This window comes from Anomaloglossus baeobatrachus, chromosome 2 (genome assembly GCF_048569485.1).
Source record: "Anomaloglossus baeobatrachus isolate aAnoBae1 chromosome 2, aAnoBae1.hap1, whole genome shotgun sequence".
In the NCBI taxonomy this organism is placed as follows: Eukaryota; Metazoa; Chordata; class Amphibia; order Anura; family Aromobatidae; genus Anomaloglossus; species Anomaloglossus baeobatrachus.
Genome location: NC_134354.1, coordinates 209,910,655 through 209,931,492, shown reverse-complemented (window position 1 = coordinate 209,931,492; position 20,838 = coordinate 209,910,655). Strand labels below are relative to the sequence as shown.

The 20,838-nt window shown below is 41.7% G+C and overlaps 1 protein-coding gene across 3 annotated transcripts in view; it reads left to right on the top strand.

The window, feature by feature from the left end:
* TAFA3 (TAFA chemokine like family member 3) overlaps positions 1 to 20,838 on the top strand; it is a 641,246-nt gene that overhangs the window by 173,024 nt on the left and 447,384 nt on the right. For 2 of the 3 annotated variants that reach the window (XM_075335589.1, XM_075335590.1), the window contains exon 2: positions 3,663 to 3,761. The exons of the other annotated variant lie outside the window; for it this stretch is intronic. In XM_075335589.1, the coding sequence (XP_075191704.1) occupies positions 3,757 to 3,761 (5 nt within the window). In that variant the 5' untranslated portion in view covers positions 3,663 to 3,756. The remainder of the gene's footprint in view (positions 1 to 3,662; positions 3,762 to 20,838) is intronic. 3 annotated transcript variants of the gene reach the window in all.

Genomic DNA, 20,838 nt, shown 5'->3' with positions numbered 1-20,838 from the left:
AAACTGGCAACAGTTAAGAAAGATAAGAAATCATTGCAGAAAAATCCAAAATGATGTCATTTGTTTATTGGCTTGAGCATCAGTGACGGACTTTGTGGGTCAGGTTCTCTGTAATCATTCTACCTCCTGCCTTGACTCTTTTTCTTTATTAAATTTTGCATTGCCGCCATTATTGTTGTTGGCGGCATGTGCACATTGTTATTGTGACATTGTCTTCAATAAAATGGTGCCAGAATCAGAGTCTGTGCGTACCACGATCTCCGGCGTCATTTTATTGAAGACACTGAGGAGACGAATATGAGCTGCGGCAATGCATTCGTAAATTGATTTTTTTTTCATCAGCGCAACAGCTGCCACACATAGTCATCTCAACAGGGTTCTTAGTAAAATGGCGACGGAAGTCGCAGTACACTCATGCGCTGATTTTGGTGTCATTTTATTGAAGACAACATCACAATAGCAATGCATACACGCTGCCAACAGTGGTAATGAAATTTAAATAAAAAAAAGGAGGTAATGCAGGAGGTAGATTGATTACAGAGAACCCGACCCACAAAGTCCAGCCCTGATGCTCAAGCCACCGCCCTAATTATGTCATTTCTGAAGGTTTGAACAAGGATTATTCTGCAATCAAGACCCAGGTTTCTTATCTAAAGGTATAATTTTAATCAGCATCCTAGTGCTATTATGGCACTGCTCTAATTTAAAGGGTAAAACCTGGTGGTTCTTCTCTTTAAAAGCTGCCCTCAGCTTTGACTGGCATAGAAGGTAACCACTGGAGATTTTGCTATTTCCGTTTCTGTAAGTGTGGGTACTTTAACACATTAAGAACTTCTGACCTTGGGAGGGAAATTTACCAATTACTGAGTTGCTTAGGAGAAGTAAATAATACGGTGAGAAGGAAAAGGCATTAGATTGCATTACTGACATTATTGGTGTAATACGTCTTTGAGTACGTCCACAATGACTCTACCAATGTTTGTGTACATGATACAGAAACATACTGCATCAGTATTAAACATCCAAATGTTGCGTGAATTCCACTACGGCGCAATTAGAAAACACTTTGTAACAGAGCAATATGCTGCAAATATAAGACTATTATTACAGTGTTGTTCTAAGCTTCCGTAAGAGTCATCCATCTGTAATTGCATCAAAGAGTCATGTAAAATCATTTCATAATATTTAATTCTATAGAGGATTCGTCAAGACTTGTTCTATCATATTTAATTCTCAACTCAGCAATTAAGACATACAATTTAGAAAAGAATAATACAAAAATAATAAAAATGTCACTCCACCGCAGTCACATAATCTCATTAGTCTTTTTCAGACAAACGTGGAGATAGCTAATATGTGAATCATAAATCAGGCGTTCCTTCTGAAATAAATCCCAGAAGTGCAGTCATTACAAGGTATAATAACATATTAATAAAACCAAGAGTAAATCCTATCCGTATTTGTACAGAAAACATTAATTTCACATTAAGTACAAAAAACAGGAGGCGTTTTCCATTGCGGCAATAGCTTTAAGTTAATGAAGTCAGGGTGACCTATCTCCTGTTTGATAAGGAGTCACAAACAGAACAGGAGGTTCTTAAGGATGTGCGAGGAGCTATTTTTGCTTGCCAGACAAAAGATTATCTTATTTTAGACCATCACATTATCACTGTAAATAAGATCTTTAATGAGATCTTTAATGAGATTCTTGCAGATTGCGTTGATTTGAAATTAGCTTTTTTCTTACTCACAAATGAGATATACATTGACCAAACAAAACCCTGGAAGGTCATTAGAAGGGTGTGCACTGCAGGCAGAGAAAGAATTGGAGACACTGGAGATCTGCTGATATTAAAAAGTAGTCACAATGCTTTATAAAACCTATATAGTTATACTTTTCTATTACGAGCAGTTGGAAACTAGGGATAAAATGGAGGATATCAGAATGTACCACATCTTTATGGAACTAAAGACACTTCATAATTTGTTTGTCTCTACTGGCTAACACAGTACAAAGATATACTTTACTGGAATCTAGGGGGGACAAATTACACCTGGGTCAACATACAACAGGCGTCAATGGTAGACATGTCAGATCCATTATTTTACTAGAATTAATGCGTACTGCACTATATTGTGACATTCTCTCCAACGCTGGCTCAATTCTAAAGTAGGCCACACATAATAGAATAATATCAGCCCAATATCAGCCATCAAATGTGTACAGGGGCCTCATGACTCCCTGATAGTAGATGTTAGCATCAAAAAGAAGTGGGCAGTTGGATTTCAACGTGACTAATACTTTTGTTCACGCTAATATTGGGATAACATGTATACTTCTGCATTTATAAAAGGGTTGGAAGGGATAGAGAACAAGCTGATCCCTGTGGACATACATTTTCCAAATTCTTTAAAAGCTTTCAGGTTGTTGACATGGGTTGAACCCCATCCCCTGATTGTATCAGTGAAGCAAAGTAATATATTACTTTCTTTCCTAGCTATTAACTATAATGAATTGGATGGAGTTTAAAAGATATTATTTAGAGGGACCCTGCCAGATCATTCATACAGTGGTGACCATAGGCAGTATGAGTCAGTAAGTGGCTCCATTATTATAGATACCTATTTTTAATGTAAAATGCTGTAGTGCTTCAGAGAAAGCAAACGTTAAAGCACCACCTCAGCATTTTTTTTTTCACTACTTGAGTGGCGCTTCAAATCTATGCCCCCTTCCCTTCGTCGTATCCTCTCCTTACAGCAGCTGAACTGTCACTGATGACGCTCCTGTCCCACGGTACCATTTTGTGACTGTAACTCCTGACTCTATGGAAGTCAGAAGTTACAGTATGTCACAAGGTCTCAATACAACTCCATGAAAGCCAGAACGAGGCTCTCATACACTTGTATTGAGTTGTGACCTCTTGTGCGTTCCATGAAAGACTGGAGCTTCCAGCAGGTCACAAATCACCGGAGACTGAACGAAGCGGCGCTGGAAACAGATGAAGACACCGGAAGGTGAGTATAAGAAAGGGGGCAGGGGACTCACACTTAAAGCAGCACTCCAGGGGGGGCAATAGAAAAAAACTTGAGTTTGAGTGGTGCTGTAAAATACTGGCTGGGGACAAACTGATTAGAATAACTGGTCACAAAGGCACATCCTTGCTGTCTTCTACACACCCCCATCACTTAGATTGACAGGTCTCTCCCTATATGCAAGTAGAGGGATAGAATTTTCAGTCTAGGGGAATGGGTTTTGAGAGGACAGTAGGGACATACAGCACCTCTGTGTCTAATCATCCTAGTCACTACATACCTGGCTATCGATTTACAGTATATTTACAGTGTTTCAGAGTAAATGTTACATATAGTATCTGTGACAGCAAAGCCAGTGCCTTATTCACACTGCCAGTGGATTGTATATCAGGACTCAGCTGTCGGGTTCCCTTTTAACGTTGAATGTACAGACATAACTTACTCTTACATACATGGGTTTTGTCCAAAACTATTAGAAAATAAGAAAAAGAACCATTATACTATACAAGTAGTGTATTACACAGTATTTTTGTTTCAAATTCTGACAGGTTTCCAGCATTTATGGAAATGTTCAAATGTCAATCTCTTTAGGGCTGAGTTCACAACTGTGTTCTGAATTACTTTTTCAGTTCTGTCAAGGGAACAGCAAAATGAAAACCAAGCCATGACAGATCCATTGCGTGACCGACACCAACTGCGCCAAACGGACCCCAATGAAATATAATGAGGTTTGTTGAGTCTATCATTTTAGCGGAGAAAAAATATTCCACTTTCCATCAAATGTAAAAATGCCCCTATCACAGATGTGAACATGGCCTAAAGAAGCCAAAATGCTCATTCTTTCTATTTTTACCAAATATGAATAAAACTGATCCACATAACAGTTGTAATTTGTGTCCTCTCCTATCATGTTTATATTTTTTTATTATTTTGGATATTTAATGAATAGTTTCTTCTTTAAAAGGAACTTGTCAGGTGCATTATGCTCCCAGAACCATGAGCATTTCTGGGTGAATATTGCTAATCCCTGCCTAATTGTCCCTGTATACACTAGCATAGATAAAGAGATCTTTAGAACAAGTATTTCTAAAGATCTTTTATCATATGCTAAAGAGCATAGGGACTAGCTGCAAGGGCGCTAGTTCCTGTGCTCATTCTGCCCTCTTAGCATGGTAGCACACCCACAGGGGCATGCTAACATGCTATTCAATGCAGCATCACCAGGGCTGATGTGTGTACTTGTGACCACTGTGACTGCTGATCAGAAGTCCTGGCACTTCTGGTCATGTGCACTAGATCTCTGTGAAGCTGGGATGCGTACACCCGACTTCATACTGTGCCAGGCATTCCGATCAGCGGTGACAGCGGACACAGGTACACTGATGATGCTACATTGACTAGCGTGTTTGCACGCCCCTGTGGGTGTGCTACCATGCTAAGAGGGCGAAATGAGTGTAGGAACTAATGCCTTTGCGACTAGCCCCTACATTCATTAGAAAATATGTGGCTTAGAAATTGGTGCAGGAAGGAAAGGTTCGGGTTCATGGAGAACTGGGCCGACTTCTCAGTCGGCTACAGGCTCTGCGTTAAGGATGGGCTGCAGCTCAATGGGGAGGGTGCAGTTGTGCTGGGGGAGAAAATGGTCAGATGGATGGAGGAGCTTTTAAACAAGGATCTGGGGGGAGGGAGGGTAGTGAAGCAAATAAGGGGATAGATAGAGCAGATAGAGACAGTGAAACAGTAGGGGGTCAATGAAAGATTAGTGGCGGGGCTGGGAAATGCATGTTACGTAGGGAGGCTAGGAGTAATAAATGTGTTAATAGTATTAAATGTCTACTGGCAAATGCAAGAAGTCTTGCAAACAAAATGGATGAATTGGAGACTCTTATGTCAACCATGGATTATGATGTGGTGGGCATTACGGAAACCTGGCTGGATGAAAGCCATGACTGGGTGACAAACGTAGAAGGTTATACTACATTCAGGAAGGACAGAAAAGACAAAAAAGGTGGTGGGGTGTGTATATTTATCAAATCTAACCTAAAACCTGTGTTGAATGATGACATTGTGACATTGGTGGAACTGCAACAATGTAGAGTCAGTATGGATAAATGTTCATGGGGTGGGGAATAATGGAAAAATGCTACTTGGTGTTTGCTATAAGCCTCCTAACATACCTGAACAAGTAGAGGGTGAAATGCTAGAGAAAACTGAAAAGGCGGCTAATAATTATAATAATAATAAAATCGAGTTCTTATTATGGGGGATTTCAACTATCCAGACATTCAGTGGGACATAGAATCTTCTGCTTGTGCTGAAAGCTGTAAATTCTTATCTACTATTCAAGACAATTTTCTCTCTTAGATGGTAGATGAACCGACCAGGGGAGATAATTTGCTAGATCTGGTCCTGTCAAATAGACCGGATACAATTTCAGATCTACAGGTACGGGAGCACTTGGGCAATAGCGATCATAATATGGTAAGCTTCAACGTAATATTCAATAGAACATTTCAAAGGGGAAATGCTAAAACCTGGAATTTTAGGAAAGCTGATTTCAACAAATTAAGGGAAGGGCTTAAATGTGTAGATTGGGACAATGTCATGGTAACTGGGGATACCGAACATAAATGGGGTAAGTTTAAGGATATACTCCTAGAGTCCTGTAAAAAACTTATGGCCTCTGGTAATAAAAATGTCCAGGAATAAAAAGAAACCACTGTGGATAAATAAGACAGTACAAAGTATAATAAAACAAAAACAAGGGGCGTTTAAAATCTTAAAGGCTGATAATACAGAAATAGCATTTCAGAAGTATTAAGATATCAATAGGAAATGCAAAAAAGAAATCAAGCAAGCAAAAATAGCTACTGAAACAAAAATCGCCAAGGACATTAAAATAAATACCAAAATCTTTTATAAATACAATAATGTCAAAAGGAAAACAAAGGATGGTATCGGCCCCTTAAAATATAATAACAAGTTAGTTATGGAGGACAAACAAAAGACTGAGATATTAAAAAGGCACTTCTCATCAGTGTTTACCAAGGAGCAGACAGTTCCAAGGATCATTCAACAAGTAAAAAATCAAAGTTCACCACCCGATATAATTAATTTAACACAAAAAGAAGTACGCCTACGTCTGAGTAAATTAAATACTGACAAATCCCCCGGGCAAGATGGCATTCATTTATGAATATTGAGAGAATTGAGCTCCATAATCGACAGACCGCTGTGTCTCATCTTTTTAGACTCACTTGTAACAGGGTTGGTGCCTCAGGATTGGAGGATTGCTGATATGGAACCGATATTTAAGAAAGGTAAAAGGGTGGATCCAGGCAACCACCGTCCAGTAAGCCTGACATTAGTAGTATGCAAAGTGTTTTAGGGCATTTCAAGTGATGCCATGAAAAAATATATTGCAGAAAATAATATAATAACTGACCCGCAGCATGGATTCATGAAAGATAAGTCATGTCTAACCAACCTGTTGGGGTTCTACGAGAAGGTAAGTGCAAATCTGGATATTAATAATGCAGCTGATGTGATTTGTTTGGACTTTGCAAAGGCATTTAATACTGTACCACATAATAGCCTTATACTAAAACTCCAGAAGCAAGGACTAGGGGAAACTAAATGCAACTGGGTAAGGAATTGGCTAAAAGATAGGAAACAAAGAGTAGTCATAAATGGTACATTCTCTAAATGGGCTATTGTCAGCAGTGGGGTGCCACAGGGATCTGTGCTAGGACCAATTCTTTTTAATCTCTTTATTAATGGCCTTGTGGACGGGATTGATAGTAAAGTGTCAGTATTTGCTGATGACACTAAACTATGTAGGATATTAAAAACTGACCTTGATAGTACAATATTACAAAAAGATCTGGATAAGATGTCAGAATGGGCAGATACTTGGCAAATGAGATTTAATGTTAATAAATGTAAAGTAATACACCTAGGAGTAATCTTATAGCTGCGTATACATTAAATGGAAGTAAACTCGGGACTACAGAACAGGAGAAGGACTTAGGTATTCTCATTACACATAAGCTGAGCAGCAGCACTCAATGTCAAGCAGCAGCTGCTGAAGCAAACAAGATTCTAGGGTGTATAAAAAGAGAGATTACATCCCATGATCCCAGTGTATTGTTACCCCTCTGTAAATCACTTGTAAGGCCACATCTGGAATATTGGATCCAGTTTTTGGCTCTGCATTTTAAGAAAGACATATAGAAGTTAGAGTCAGTTCAAAGGCGGCTAACTAGACTTCTAAAAGGAATGGAAGGCCTCCCATATGATGAGAGGTTAAAAAAGTTAGATATGTTTAGCTTAGAAAAAAGACGTCTCAGAGGAGATCTCATTTATATGTATAAATACATGTGCGGTCAATATAAAGAACTGGCACATGACTTATTTCTTCCAAAGACAGTACTAAGGACCAGGTGGCATACACTGTGAATGGAAGAAAAATGATTCTTTGCAGCTATATAGGAAAGGGTTCTTTACAGTTAGAGCAGTCAGACTGTGGAATGCCCTACCACAAGAGGTAGTAATGGCAGACACTATAATAGCTTTTAAAAAAGGGCTGGATGATTTCCTCACTACACACAACATTGTTGGTTATAAGTGACTTAGGAACAAAATGTAGAATTGGTGGAGGAAGGTTGAACTAGATGGACCTAGGTCTTTTTTTCAACCTATGTAACTATATATCATAAAGGATCTATTGAAATGCTTTTTGTAAAGATCTATTTATCTATGCTATTAGATACAGGGACGGTTAAGCATGTATTAGCAATATGCACCCAGAACTGCTCGTGGTTCTGTGGGCATATTGCACCTGACAGGTCCACTTTAAGAAGGTCTTGTATTTACTTGCGGTGAACAACTTGGATCACTATGCATTTTGGGGACAAATCTATATATCAATAGTCCTGAATAAACATTTCCAGATAGCTGGCACCTGTAATAACCTGGCAAAATATTCCTTTTATGACCGCGTGGCTCTGAAATAATTACTTGACTTTGGGAGCTTCCGACTTTGACTTTGATGAGTAAAACATAACAGATTTTTTTTTTTATGTTTAACACAGATGGAAATTGAAGTGGTTCTATATTCCTCTTTTAGCTTTTACATTATCTGAGACAAGTTGTTTTAAATTTTGGCTTCTTCACTTGGACATGTCGAGGATTCATTTTAAAGCCTCGGCTGCCTTTTCAGGAAGCTGATGGATTTATTTCATCCAATCAATCACATGCGGCAAGGTGCAGGGTTTATCATCGCGAGCAGTTTAATCTGTTGTCTGCAGACAGCCTTGGTAGCACAATACCGCGTTGTAGGGTGCAGTTCAACTTGTCCATGCTGTATGACATTTTGCAAGACAACCTTTAACAAATAGCACTCACTGAAATGCCTTGCATGATTATTATAGACCCGTATTATTCCGTATGGTTCATTCATTTAATACATAGTACTGTGTATAAAGAGCTTGTGTTAAAGATTTCACATAATTCCTACAGCTTTGTGCAAATTATAAGCTTTGAAAAGCAGAAAATCTACTCGGAAAACCAAAAAGTACACCCTGTAATGAGCTCCGTCTATTTCCCTGCTATCCTCTAACAATATACTGATCGCATGCAAGTGATGAATGTGGCATTGCAAATAATTACTGTAAAGGTCTATTCAGTTACCAAGCTTCACTGGTTTAGATCAAACTCTGTAGGCAACATGCACCTTTGAATACTCTGCGCTATTAATTAAATAGTCGCAGGACCTCTCAATTGAAATGCAGTCATGAGAAGAAACACATAAAGGAGGTGTGTTACTGGATGTATGCTCAGCTAATACTAGAAGGCTTATAATAGACAATTCTGGACTTTATAGAAATGTTTTTTCTAAACATTATGGAAACGGCAGAGACATTATTGTGCAAAAAGATTTTAAGAGTAGGAAATTAAAATAAAATAATAAGATGCGTATATATATATATATATATATATATATATATATATATATATATATATATACTAGCTGTACTACCCAGCTTCGCCCGGGTTAATAACTGTTGTTAACAAAATAGAATGTATTAACTCCCGGGATAGTAACTGTCTCTCTGTTTCTCTCCCATTCTCTGTCTGTCTCCCCCTCTGTATATATCTCTGTGTCTCTCTCTCTCTATCTCTTTGTCTGTCTGTCTCTTTCCCTGTCTGTCTCTGACTGTCTGTCTCTTTCTTCGTCTGTCTCAATCGCTTTCCCTGTCTGTCTGTCTATTTATCTCTTTCCCTGTCTGTCTATCTATCTCTGTCACTTTCCCTGTCTGTCTCTTTACCTGTCTGTCTCTTTCCCTCTCTTTCCCTGTCTGTCTCTTTCCCTCTATCTCGTTGTCTGTCTCTTTCCCTCTGTCTCTTTCCCTGTGTCTGTCTCTTTGTCTGTCTCTTTACCTGTCTTTGTCTGTCTCTTACCCTGTCTGTCTCTTTCCCTGTGTCTGTCTCTGTCTCTTTGTCTGTGTCTGTCTCTTTCCCTGTCAGTCTGTCTCTTTGTCTGTGTCTGTCTCTTTGTGTCTGTCTCTTACCCTGTCTATGTCTGTTTCTTACCCTGTCTGTCTCTGCCTCTTTCCCGGTCTTTCTGTCTGTCTCTTTCCCTGGCTGCATTGTGACACGCCAACATTCCATATAAGGGCGTGGCTGCGCATTCTTCTGAAGTTCTGACTGCACTGTGACTCCCAGCTCCATTCGCTTTAATGGAGGCAGGTTTTTTGGCGAATAACTGTAAAGCGTGGGGTTAAAATTTCCCCTCAAAACATAGCCTATGATGCTCTTGGGATCCAGACGTGTGAGTGTGCAAAATTTTGTGGCTGTAGCTGTGATGGTGCAGATGCCAATCCCAGACATACACACATACACACATACACACATTCAGCTTTATATATTATATATATATATATATATATATATACAGTATATATAAAAGGGGGAGCGAGGTCATGGCCAGCAGGGCTCCACTCTCCTTCTTCAATCTGATATTGTGCAAGTGTTCCACCCCGGTCTGAGGGTGCGACACTTAGGGGTACTTTGCACGTTGCGACATCGCTACTGCGATATCGTCGGGGTCAAATCGAAAGTGACGCACATCCGGTGCCAGTAATGACATCGCAACATGAAAAGCCTAGATGCACCGATAAACGATTGCAAAAGCGTCGAAAATCGGTGATCTGTGTAGTGTCGGTCATTTCCATAATTTCGCTGCAGCCCTAAAATTCAGCCCTGACATTTTGAGGTACACAGGCCCACTTGTCACGTGTTGAATGTGCAATATCGTTGTGCACTTGTAGGTTGTGTAATACGACCATATAACATGCAGTCACAACTGCGTGCAGTATTACAGCTCAGTCCTCTTTATTGCTCTATTTGCTGCTATATTACCTCCAGAGCTGGGTCCCCTAGTTAATGAAGAGGATGCTGCTCTCCATAGTGCTGTGGCCTCTTCATATTGCTGATGGGCAGGAATACAAAATCAGATTTTTTTCTCACCAATTACTGAGATTCATAACTTAGATTTTATTTGGAAAGGGGGAATGGAAGGAAGCTGTAGTTTTCACTGATGCTTATTTTGGGTGCACCCCACTTAGGGAATGTGCAATGACATTTTTGGGGTCAGATCCCACCATGGATACCACTATGAAAAATACTCGAATGAACATATGAATCTATTGCTGTGCACGGGTTCAGGCTTTTGAGCATCTTTTAACCACTTCAGGTTTCTAAAACCACCAAGCAGTTAAAAGAAGTGACCGCCAAAGTCTTCTGGTGTTTGCCACTCGGAAGACGCTCTGTACTTTACTATGCAGGTCAATAGGAAGGCTCGAAAGATGGCCGGATGTCTTTTATTACGTTTTATCATTGCTTTTTCTTTAAAAGTGCAGTAAAAAATATGTAACAAAAACAATGAGAAAACACTAAAAAAAAAGATGGTCAAAAAACAGAAAAAATGCATAGGAAACTACTGTAAAACTACACAGGAGATAGGTCTGGAAAATAACACCATAGTTTTCAACATATTTTGCTTCACAAACTTAGTGGTTCTGCCTGAGTTTAAAATACCTTTTGTGCACATACCCTTAAAGTGGTTTTCCGGTTTTGGAAACCAATTCCCTGGATTGGATTGTTTGTTTAAATAAAAAAAAAAAAACCTGCTTTATCCTCTCTCCCCAGGCCTACTATTATCTGCAACGCTAATGTCACGTCACAATGACGGCGTTGCAGCCAATCAATTATTGACGCAGGCACAACAGCAGTTTCTAATGTTTATAACAAAAAGGAAGCATCACACATCAAGAGGTTGTGAGTAGTCAGTATCATGTAAAAGGTACTTACATGAATACATCACTAGAACCACGATCAGTACATTAATACATCCCTGGAATAAAATTTTAAGGATTTAATGAGGATTTCGTGAGATTAATCTCAGTTTCTGCTCAATAAAATAAATTTGAACATATGCTAATTTACACTGTTTTTGGATAAGAATCTCGCCAAATTCTCCTCATAATCTCAAAACAAAGTTTTGAAGATTTTTACATTTTAACTTAGGCATGAAGCTTGTTTTGGATTGTTAAATGTGTACAAGATCAGATCCACTGTCATTACATGAATGCAACACCAGCATCAGTGTCAGTACATGAATGCAGCTCAAGATCCACCATCATTACATAAATGCAGCTCAAGAACCATCATCACATGAATACAGCACCAGAACCAAGGTCACCACATGAATGCACAGTCAGAACCACCCTCGGCACATGAATGCACAGCCAGAACCACTCTCAGCACATGAATACAAAGCTAGAACCAAGATTAGCACATGAATACAACGCCAGAACCACTGTCAGCACATAAATGTAGCGCTAGAACCACTGTCAGCACATGAATGCAGAGTCAGAACTACCATCAGTACATGAATAAATAACCAAGCTTAGCCCCATGTACAATTGTATTGCACAAACCAACAGCTCCCAGGTTATCCTGAAAAATAGTAAGGCGATGCTGGGAGTTGGGAGTTGTTATCAGGCATCATCAGACTGTGAAGCATACAGGAACCACAGTACTGATGAGATTCAGGCAGAATCAAAATTATTTACATGCACGTACCATATAGGTGATGTCATCTCAAATCAGAGTTGTTCCTGTGCCTTGTGTCTCCATGAAGTAAAGATGCCATGATGAGATGTCGTGCACAGAGCTCGTGTGTCCAGATTTCCCTCTTCTCCACCTTCCGTAGCACTTCCCAACATGGCGCTCTTAAAAAAAAAGTAGCATTATACTGCACCATAAATGTCTCCTATTCTGCACTCCTGAAAAATAATTGCAGTGCTTCCTTCACAAATTATCCCCTCCACAAACTGAACCTTTCCATCATATTCCCCCACAGGCTGCCCGTTTCCATCATATTTCCCCCATAGGCTGCCGCTCTCCATCCTATTTCCCCCCAGGCTGCCCCTCTCCATCATATTTTCCCCCAGGCTACCCCTCTTCATCATATTTCCCCCCAGGCTGCCCCTCTCCATCATATTCCCCCACAGGCTGCCTCTCTCCATCATATTCCTCCCATGCTGCCCGTCTCCATCATATTATCCCCCAGGCTGCCCCTCTCCATTATATTCCCCCACAGGCTGCCCCTCTCCATAATATGCCTCTCACGCTGCTCCTCTCCATCATATTCCTGCTCAGGCTGCCCTTCTCCATCATATTCCCCCACAGGCTGCCGCTCTCCATCATATTTCCCTCACGCTGCCCCTCTCCATCATATTCCCCCAAGGCTGCCCCACTCCATCATATTTTCCCCCCAGGCTACCCGTCTCCATCATATTAGCACCAGGCTGCCTCTCTCCATTATATCCCCCCAGGCTGCCCCTCTCCATTATATTCCCCCACATTGCCCCTCTCCATCATATTTCTTCCCAGGCTGCCCTTCTCCATCATATTCACCCAAAACTGCCTCTCTCCATCATATTCCCCCCCTGGCTATCCCTCTCCATCATATTTCCCCCCAGGCTGCCCCTCCCCATCATATTTCCCCCCAAGCTGCCCCTCTCCACCATTCTCTTGCAAAGCTGTGCCCCCTGTCACCCATCTTGTGCCCTAATCCCCTCCTTTCTCATCCACATTGATAAAACTTTTCATCTTTGGCTCTATAAGGTGCTTACCGGTACCCAACGTGTCTCTGAGCGCTCTGTAATGATGTTAGCAATATACTGACATCATGACACTTGCGCACTTCAGGGCCCAGTCACAGTGCTACACTGATCAGGAAGCAGGGAGCAACGTAGTACTCCACATCTCGTGGGCCGGATAGAGGTTTGATCTACGTCTACTGTGTAATCAGTAGGCCCAGGGGGCAGCACGGAGCATGCCACCCCCTGCTCCTGCTGATTTTAGCAGTGTAGCGCAGCATGATCATGCTCAAGGCAAACTAATGCTGCCTGCCATGCATGCAGCAGAAGAGAGAGTGGGCGTAGATCGAGCAGCCCACTACAGGGACCGGCCCTTCTGGCACTTTCCAGAATTGCCCTATGGCCAGTCCAGCCCTGCTTACAGTACTTGTGTCTTCGCCGGTCACTGTCATAGACTTAGTTAGGCTACAAATCACAGAAACAAACTCAAACTTCAGCTTCTTTATTTAGCATATAATGTTTGTGAGAGATACCTTCATAACAAACTTTCCAGTACAGACATTCCACTTTCCTCCTGCGTTACTGTTTAGCTACTGCTGCTCTATGGAGTAACCTTCCGTCTAACTCTTGCTCTGGGTATTAGCTCTCCAGCAGCTGAGTCTGACTTTTGCGTTCCCAGTCTCTTGCCTTTGCAGCCTGCCGTATTCTTGGGACACAAATGAAGGATACCTCCTGAGTCCTCGTTGGACCCTGAAACAGAGCTCATTAAGGGGGCTTTACACGCTGCGACATCGCTAATGCAGAGTCGTTCGGGTCACGGAATTTGTGACGCACATCCGGCTGCATTAGCGATGCCGTTGCGTGTGACACCGATAAGCGATTTTGCATCATTGCAAAAACGTGCAAAATCGCTAATCGGCGACATGGGGGTCCATTCTTAAAAATCGTTACTGCAGCAGTAAGTTGTTCCTCATTGTAAGTTGTTCCTCATTCCTGCGGCAGCACACATCGCTGCGTGTGACGCTGCAGGAACGAGGAAGCTCCCCTTACCTGCCTCCCGGCTGCTATGCAGAAGGAAGGAGGTGGGCAGGATGTTACGTCCCGCTCATCTCCGCCCCTCTGCTGCTATTGGGCGGCGGTTCAGTGACGCTTCAGTGACGTCGCTGTGACGCCGCACGGACCGCCCCCTTAGAAAGGAAGCGGTTCGCCGGTCACAGCGACGTCGCCGGACAGGTAAGTATGTGTAACGGCTCTGGGCGATGTTGTGCGGCATGGGCAGCGATTTGCTCGTGTCGTGCAACAGATGGGGGCGGGTACCCACACTAGCGATATCGGGACCGATATCGCAGTGTGTAAAGTAGCCTTTAGTCCTAGTTTCCCCTATGCAGATCTGCACTCTTTTTCCCTTGCCTGTCTGCTTAACTCACTCCTTACTCCTCCCACTGTGCTATGTCTTCCAGGCTACCACAGTATCATATGTACATAACATTTCCTATTACTTAGTATAAAAAAATTGCATTGCACTCGCACCAAGGTTAAACAATAGAACAGCTCACATCTTATAGTTTTCCCTTTGCAAAATTTGGCATGCGGAGCATGTTCAGTTCCAGACTCATTAGATGTCACAGCGGCGTCGTGCTCTGTTCACACAGAGCTGCAGAGCTTAACAGGCAACCTGATGTCTCCTAGTTCTTCAGCCAGAGCGGGGCGTCGGCTATTTCATCTGCACTGTTCCTCAGCCCTGCAGGGGTTAATTCCTGCTCACCAGGGAAACTCTGCTAGGAGGTTGGGTTGCTAATTATACTCCTTCCTTTATAAGATTCTGAATCCTGCTACTCAGTGCCGATAGCTCCAGCTTGTGCAGTGATTCTGATCTCATTGTGGTGATCATATTTTGGAGATCTGTGGTGTGCTTACTGTACAGTGTAGAAGTTTCTCATTAGTCTATTTACTTCCTTCTTTTTATGTTATTTTCCCCTGTGCACATATTGTCACTCCTTTGCGTTTGATTGCCATGTGTATAAGTTTAGGTTTTTTCCCTGTCCGTGTTTAGTTGTGGGGTTTGTGACTATGGTCTCGGCTCATCCCTTTGGGGAGGAGCGGGAGAGGAATTACACAAGCGCTTGGACAGGAGTTAGGGTCATGCTAGCGACTCAGACTTCACTACCATCAAGCATACCTCTGAGCCAAGGGATAGTGCAGGGTCCCCAGTCTGAGGGTCAGCCTAGTTGTCCCTGTCAAGTTGTCCCATCACCTTGTTACCGTGCCTCACCAGCACACGGACATTTGTTTTGTTCAAAGCCAGATATAGATAGATGAATGGCTAGATCAATAGATATATAAGCAACACATATAATTTTCCACCCTTTGCCTATTTTGATCTTGCAGCCTTTAGTGCCTTTAATGTGGGGTGGAGTTTCAGAGTGGGGTGACCCCTGTTTTGGATTACCAGCCAAAGTAAAGCTGCCAGCTGCAGTCTTCAGGCTGCAGCTGTCTGCTTTTACTTAGCTTGCTACCAAAAATAAGGGGGACACCACATCGCTTTTTGAAAATTATTGAATTTGGAGCTAAAAACAAGGCTAAACACCCTTTAGTGCCACGTGAAAGGCAGTAAAGGGTGCAAGTGTAGTGCCCCTGTGGTTAGGCGCTACAGGGGAATACAGCACCTTAACATCAAGGTGCAGTGCCCTTTGGTCACAGGTGAAAGAGAGAGTAAATGCAGAGTCTTATATTAGATTGAGTAACATTGACTCAGCAGCCCCTACCTTCATATTCCTGGGACTGTTTATATAGTAGGTCCATAGGGGGGTGGAGCCTAGCTGAGCGTGAGACATGACATGGTTGCCAGGATGACTGGGTGACAGGGAGTTAACAGTCAGTCAGAAAGGAGTGACAAGAAGAGACGAGAGTAAATTGATGACTGAAAGAAGGGCTAGAAATAACATAGGCCCGAAGTCCTGAGCAAGGGTTCCCCAAAAGAAAAGAAAGACACAGGAAAAGGGGTAACCCAGACGGAAAGGGGACGCTTTAGGTCTGGCGAGAGCCGGCTGAAGAGTTCAGGTCGACACCGGTATAACGGGACCGAGGAGGTTTGTCAGGTTTATCCCCAAACCATTGATCATTAACCTGGGATCTTAAATAAGAGGAGTCCGGGTACCCATCAATAGTATGACTACCAACCCCAAGCTGAGTTCACGACGCTGTTGTGGGATAGATAAAGAAACCGTGCAGCTTCAGACCCCTGGGAAAACCAGTGACGAGACTAACGAATGGGTTAAAGAGGAAGTCACAGAGCCCTCAGAGCAGAGACCGAGAAAGAGACATAGAAAGGTTTCCTCACAGAGAGACTCTGTCATTAAATCTCCTCCGAAATTTGTGACCATTGGCCTTCTGGTAATCGAACTGTTTCTGCTGTGTACTGTGCAAAACAAACCAGATGCCAGTAAAAAGGACTTGGTTAAGCTGATGTGGACTTGGCGTGTCTTCTCTCCGCCGTTCAACAGGACCCTGTGACGTCAGAGAAGAAGGCAGCCATCACCGCTCACTCTCTTCCCTCCTGGTCAGCGACCCGCCGCCCTGAGGTAAAATAGCTTCACCTGTGGGGAGCTGAGAGATCTTAAGCGGCCGTCACCATCACCTCAGAGTTCGGCCGCAGGCAGCGCTGGTGTATCCCGCTTACCAGACACCACATTCCACAGCCGCAGAGTGAGCGCCCAGGGCACGAAGCCGGGACCGACCACCTGTGATAACCCCATCGAGAGAAAAGTATCCGTAGTCCCGGCACCAGAGTATACTCCTACCGAAAACCCTGATGGTCGACTCACAAGCTTACAATATGCAAGGGGGTGGGACATGATCTATTTATCTATCTATGCATTCATCTATCTAGCTTTTTACAGTATGTAAAACTCCATTTTAAAAACACGTCACATGGATATCACACGGATGTCACACGTATATCACATGGTTAACACAGGTGTCACACAGATGACATACAGAGGTCACAGGGATGACACACAGATATCACAGAGATATCACACGGAGACTAGGCGAGGGGGAAAAATGCACCTGCTTAGCACTCGCATGACAAATGGAATGAAACTCGCATGTCAATCGCATCTCACTCCAAGAGCAACAACGTAGCTATATTTTACACGCAGATGTGAGTAAACCCTTAAAAGGGTTAATCACTACCCAGATTTTTAAATAAATAACCAATAGGTTGTACCTTACATTCCATTGCCTTCAAAATTGTTTGACAAGCACATTAACTTAGAATATTGTAATTCTGTGAAGTCAATCAAATACGTTCACAAAACGCTAACAGGGGAAATTATATGGCAGTTTTTCAGCTACACAATCAAAAATAAACATCTGATGAGGTTATGTTGTATTAGATGGGAAAGTATATACTGTAAGTAGTTACGGATTCTTGTGGCGAGTGTTACTACCTTCACATCATCCGCGGCCTACATCTTTCACAGATTTAAAAACAGTTGATGATGAGCTGTGTCAAACTTATAGAGAGGCAAGCCAAAAGCATTGCCTGAGTTAAGATGAACAATGCTGGGACATAAGTTCGCAGAAAGCATCCCTCATTCGCTTTCCACATGAACTTCGAAACTTGTTCGCTATAATAATTACAACCTGTGCATCTTCCAATCCCCGTGCTCTTTGGGGCAAAAAACAAAGAATATCTTAGCAAAGATATCCTCAGAGTGCACAGGAGAGTCAATCCAAAGTTAGAATTAAATTTCACTACCGAAATAGTCAACAAAGTCCTCAAGGTGCATATCTATCAATAGTAAAACTCTGATCACTTTTACTAGCACCAGTTCTACCATCCTTTAATGTTATGGACATAGATGTTCTGCAAGAAAAAATCTATGATTTGGAAAAGTTGAAGAAACTTGTCACGTTAACCTCTTCACTAGCCGGCAATTTTACTTCTCTTGTTTTTGTTTTTTCCTCCTCTTCTTTAAAGAGCCATAACATTTTTATCAGATTTTTAATCAGATTAATTTATTTTATATTTTGATAGGTTGGACATTTCTGAACCCAGCAATACCAAATATGTGATTTTTTTAATGTGAAATTTTTATTGTGTTGCATTCAATTGGGCGAAAGAGGGGTGATTTGAACTTTTTTTTATTTTTTTAATATTTTTAAAAACTTTTTCAATTTTAATTGTTTTTACTAGTCCTCTTCGGGGACTTGAAGCTGCTATCTTCCAATCACTTGTGCTGTACAGAGCAGAGCATGAATGCCGGCTCATAGCCATTGTTCACAGGAAGTTCATCATGAGAGAGACAGGGATAATTAGCTGACCCCTGGTTGTCATGACAACTCGTTGGTACCCCAAGTTCACATCACAAGGCAGCCAATAGGAGCAGGGAATGGCGCACTCCTCGCCGGCCTGCGATAAATCCCGCTGTTAGAGATGGACCAAGTGAATTAGCTAGTTAACAGCGGCTGGCAGATCTCTGACACGTGCAAGCAAAGATATGGGCGCAATGTGCAAGCCTGTACCAAGGGGAGAGACACAACCTTGGATGTACCAGTATGTCCAAGGTCATGAAGTGGTTAAATAAGCCTCTTTTGTTAATGACCAAAGATAGGCGTATTTGGGAATTAAGGCTCAGATTTCATATGGAAATGGTCTGCTGTTACTTGATGCAACAGGAGGTATCGGTAAAACATTTTTCATTTATTTTTCTTCTCACAGAAATTCTCTCAAACAATAACATTGCCCTGGCTGCAGCATCATCGTGGATTATGGCCACTCTTTTGAAGGGCACATGGCTCACTTAGCACTAGGAATGCCCTTGAATCTAGGGCTCATGAAAACGCCTGTCTGTAATATCACTAAGGGCTCAGGTAAAGCTAAGGCATTACAGAATTGAGAGATCTTCAGGGACCCAATCACTTAATGGGGATAATTGTTGTACTTTTTGCAGGTGACTTCTGCCAAACATTACCTGTTCTTATGAGATCAAAACCATCAAGCAAGCTGAATGCCTGTTTAAAATCTTCTTACCTATGGAGACAAATTCAGAAGATAACTGTAAAGAGTAGGTCAGATTAATTAAAGTTGAATTAATTAGTTGAATAAACAACTGTTAATGCCAAAGTAACAAAAAGAAGATTTCATAAAACTATCTTTGAATGCTGAAGATGTCAACTTCAGGATGAAACTGAAAATTTAACCTCAGCAAGAGTAACCAACAATTTAACATATTTTCCGCGAGCGAAGCCGCAGGTATTTTGCTAGTACATATATAAATATATACACAACTGAAAAACTACAAAGGCACTAAGCATGGATAACATATCCCTCCAAACAATAACTCAAGGGTAGGAATTTGACTTCTTAACACAAGATCTTCACTCATTATAATAAAAATAGTGGATAGATGAGCAGATCAGACAAAATTGAAATTCACTGTTCTAGAGGAATTTACTTAGAAATTCCATTAGTAGAGAAGTTATTCTTCACAAATGTAAAGGTGCTGTCCACGTCTTTTAAATTGATGGCCTATTCTTAGGATAGGTCATCAATGTCAAATCGACTGAGCTGTTCACGGTGCCAGTGGCGGCAGCAGGAAGCAGGAAGTGCTCAGTTTCAGAATTGCCTCATCAGCTGATATTGGCCAGTTACTGCACATCTGCCTCGCAATCCAATCAATAAGCGGGGGATCTGCAGTACCACTATCAGGAAATGGGGCAGATCCAGAGCATTTCCGGCCACCTGCTGCTGCCTCCAGTACAGGAAACAGCTGATCGTGTGGGTGCAGGTTGTCGGATCCTGGCCGATCAGACATTGATGACCTATCCTAAGGATAGGCCATCAATGTAAAACCAGTAGACAACCTCATTAATGTTCCATATTATACTTTGGGGGCAAAACAAAAGAAAATTCTTACACTCACTTTACCTCTCACCATTCCTGCCTCTCCATTTCTCACCATCACAAGTCCACATCTTATAATCACAATGAACGCTTTATTCCTGGGTCTCCTCATGCTAAACCAAAAATTCCAACTCTGAACAAGCCCAGGATGTTTCTGCACAAGCATGTGACATCATGATGCAATATGGGGAGTTCAGCACTTGCTGTGGTGATAAGAAAAAGCGCCGAGAATCGGACAGGTGATGGGGAGGTGTCAGAGAAGTGAGTGGTAATTTGATTACAATTTTTTTTTTTCATTTTGTAAGCTTTTGGTGGCATGTTACGGTTCAGAAACATAGCGGATTTTTGTAATGTTTGAATAGAAATCAATTCCACTCAAATATATTTGCTCATCTCTAATAAATATACCCACAGTTTTATTATTTTGCCCATTAATTATGTATTAATGGCACAGCAGAGCTTATACACAAGGAAAGTTATCACTTAAGACCAAGTAGTATTCTGCAATCTCACTTTGTAGCAACAACTTCACGGTAACTCTTGGTAATTTACACTAATGTCGCCCCTTGTGTATCAGCCGCTGCTTTATGTCAACTAAATGATTAAGTTTACAATTAAGCTCAAGAGCATAAAATGAGCTTAACCCAATTGTCTGTGTTCTCTATTTGTCTTTTGTTCTGTATCACATTACACAAAACTTGGGGTTGCTGCATTAAGCTATACCAA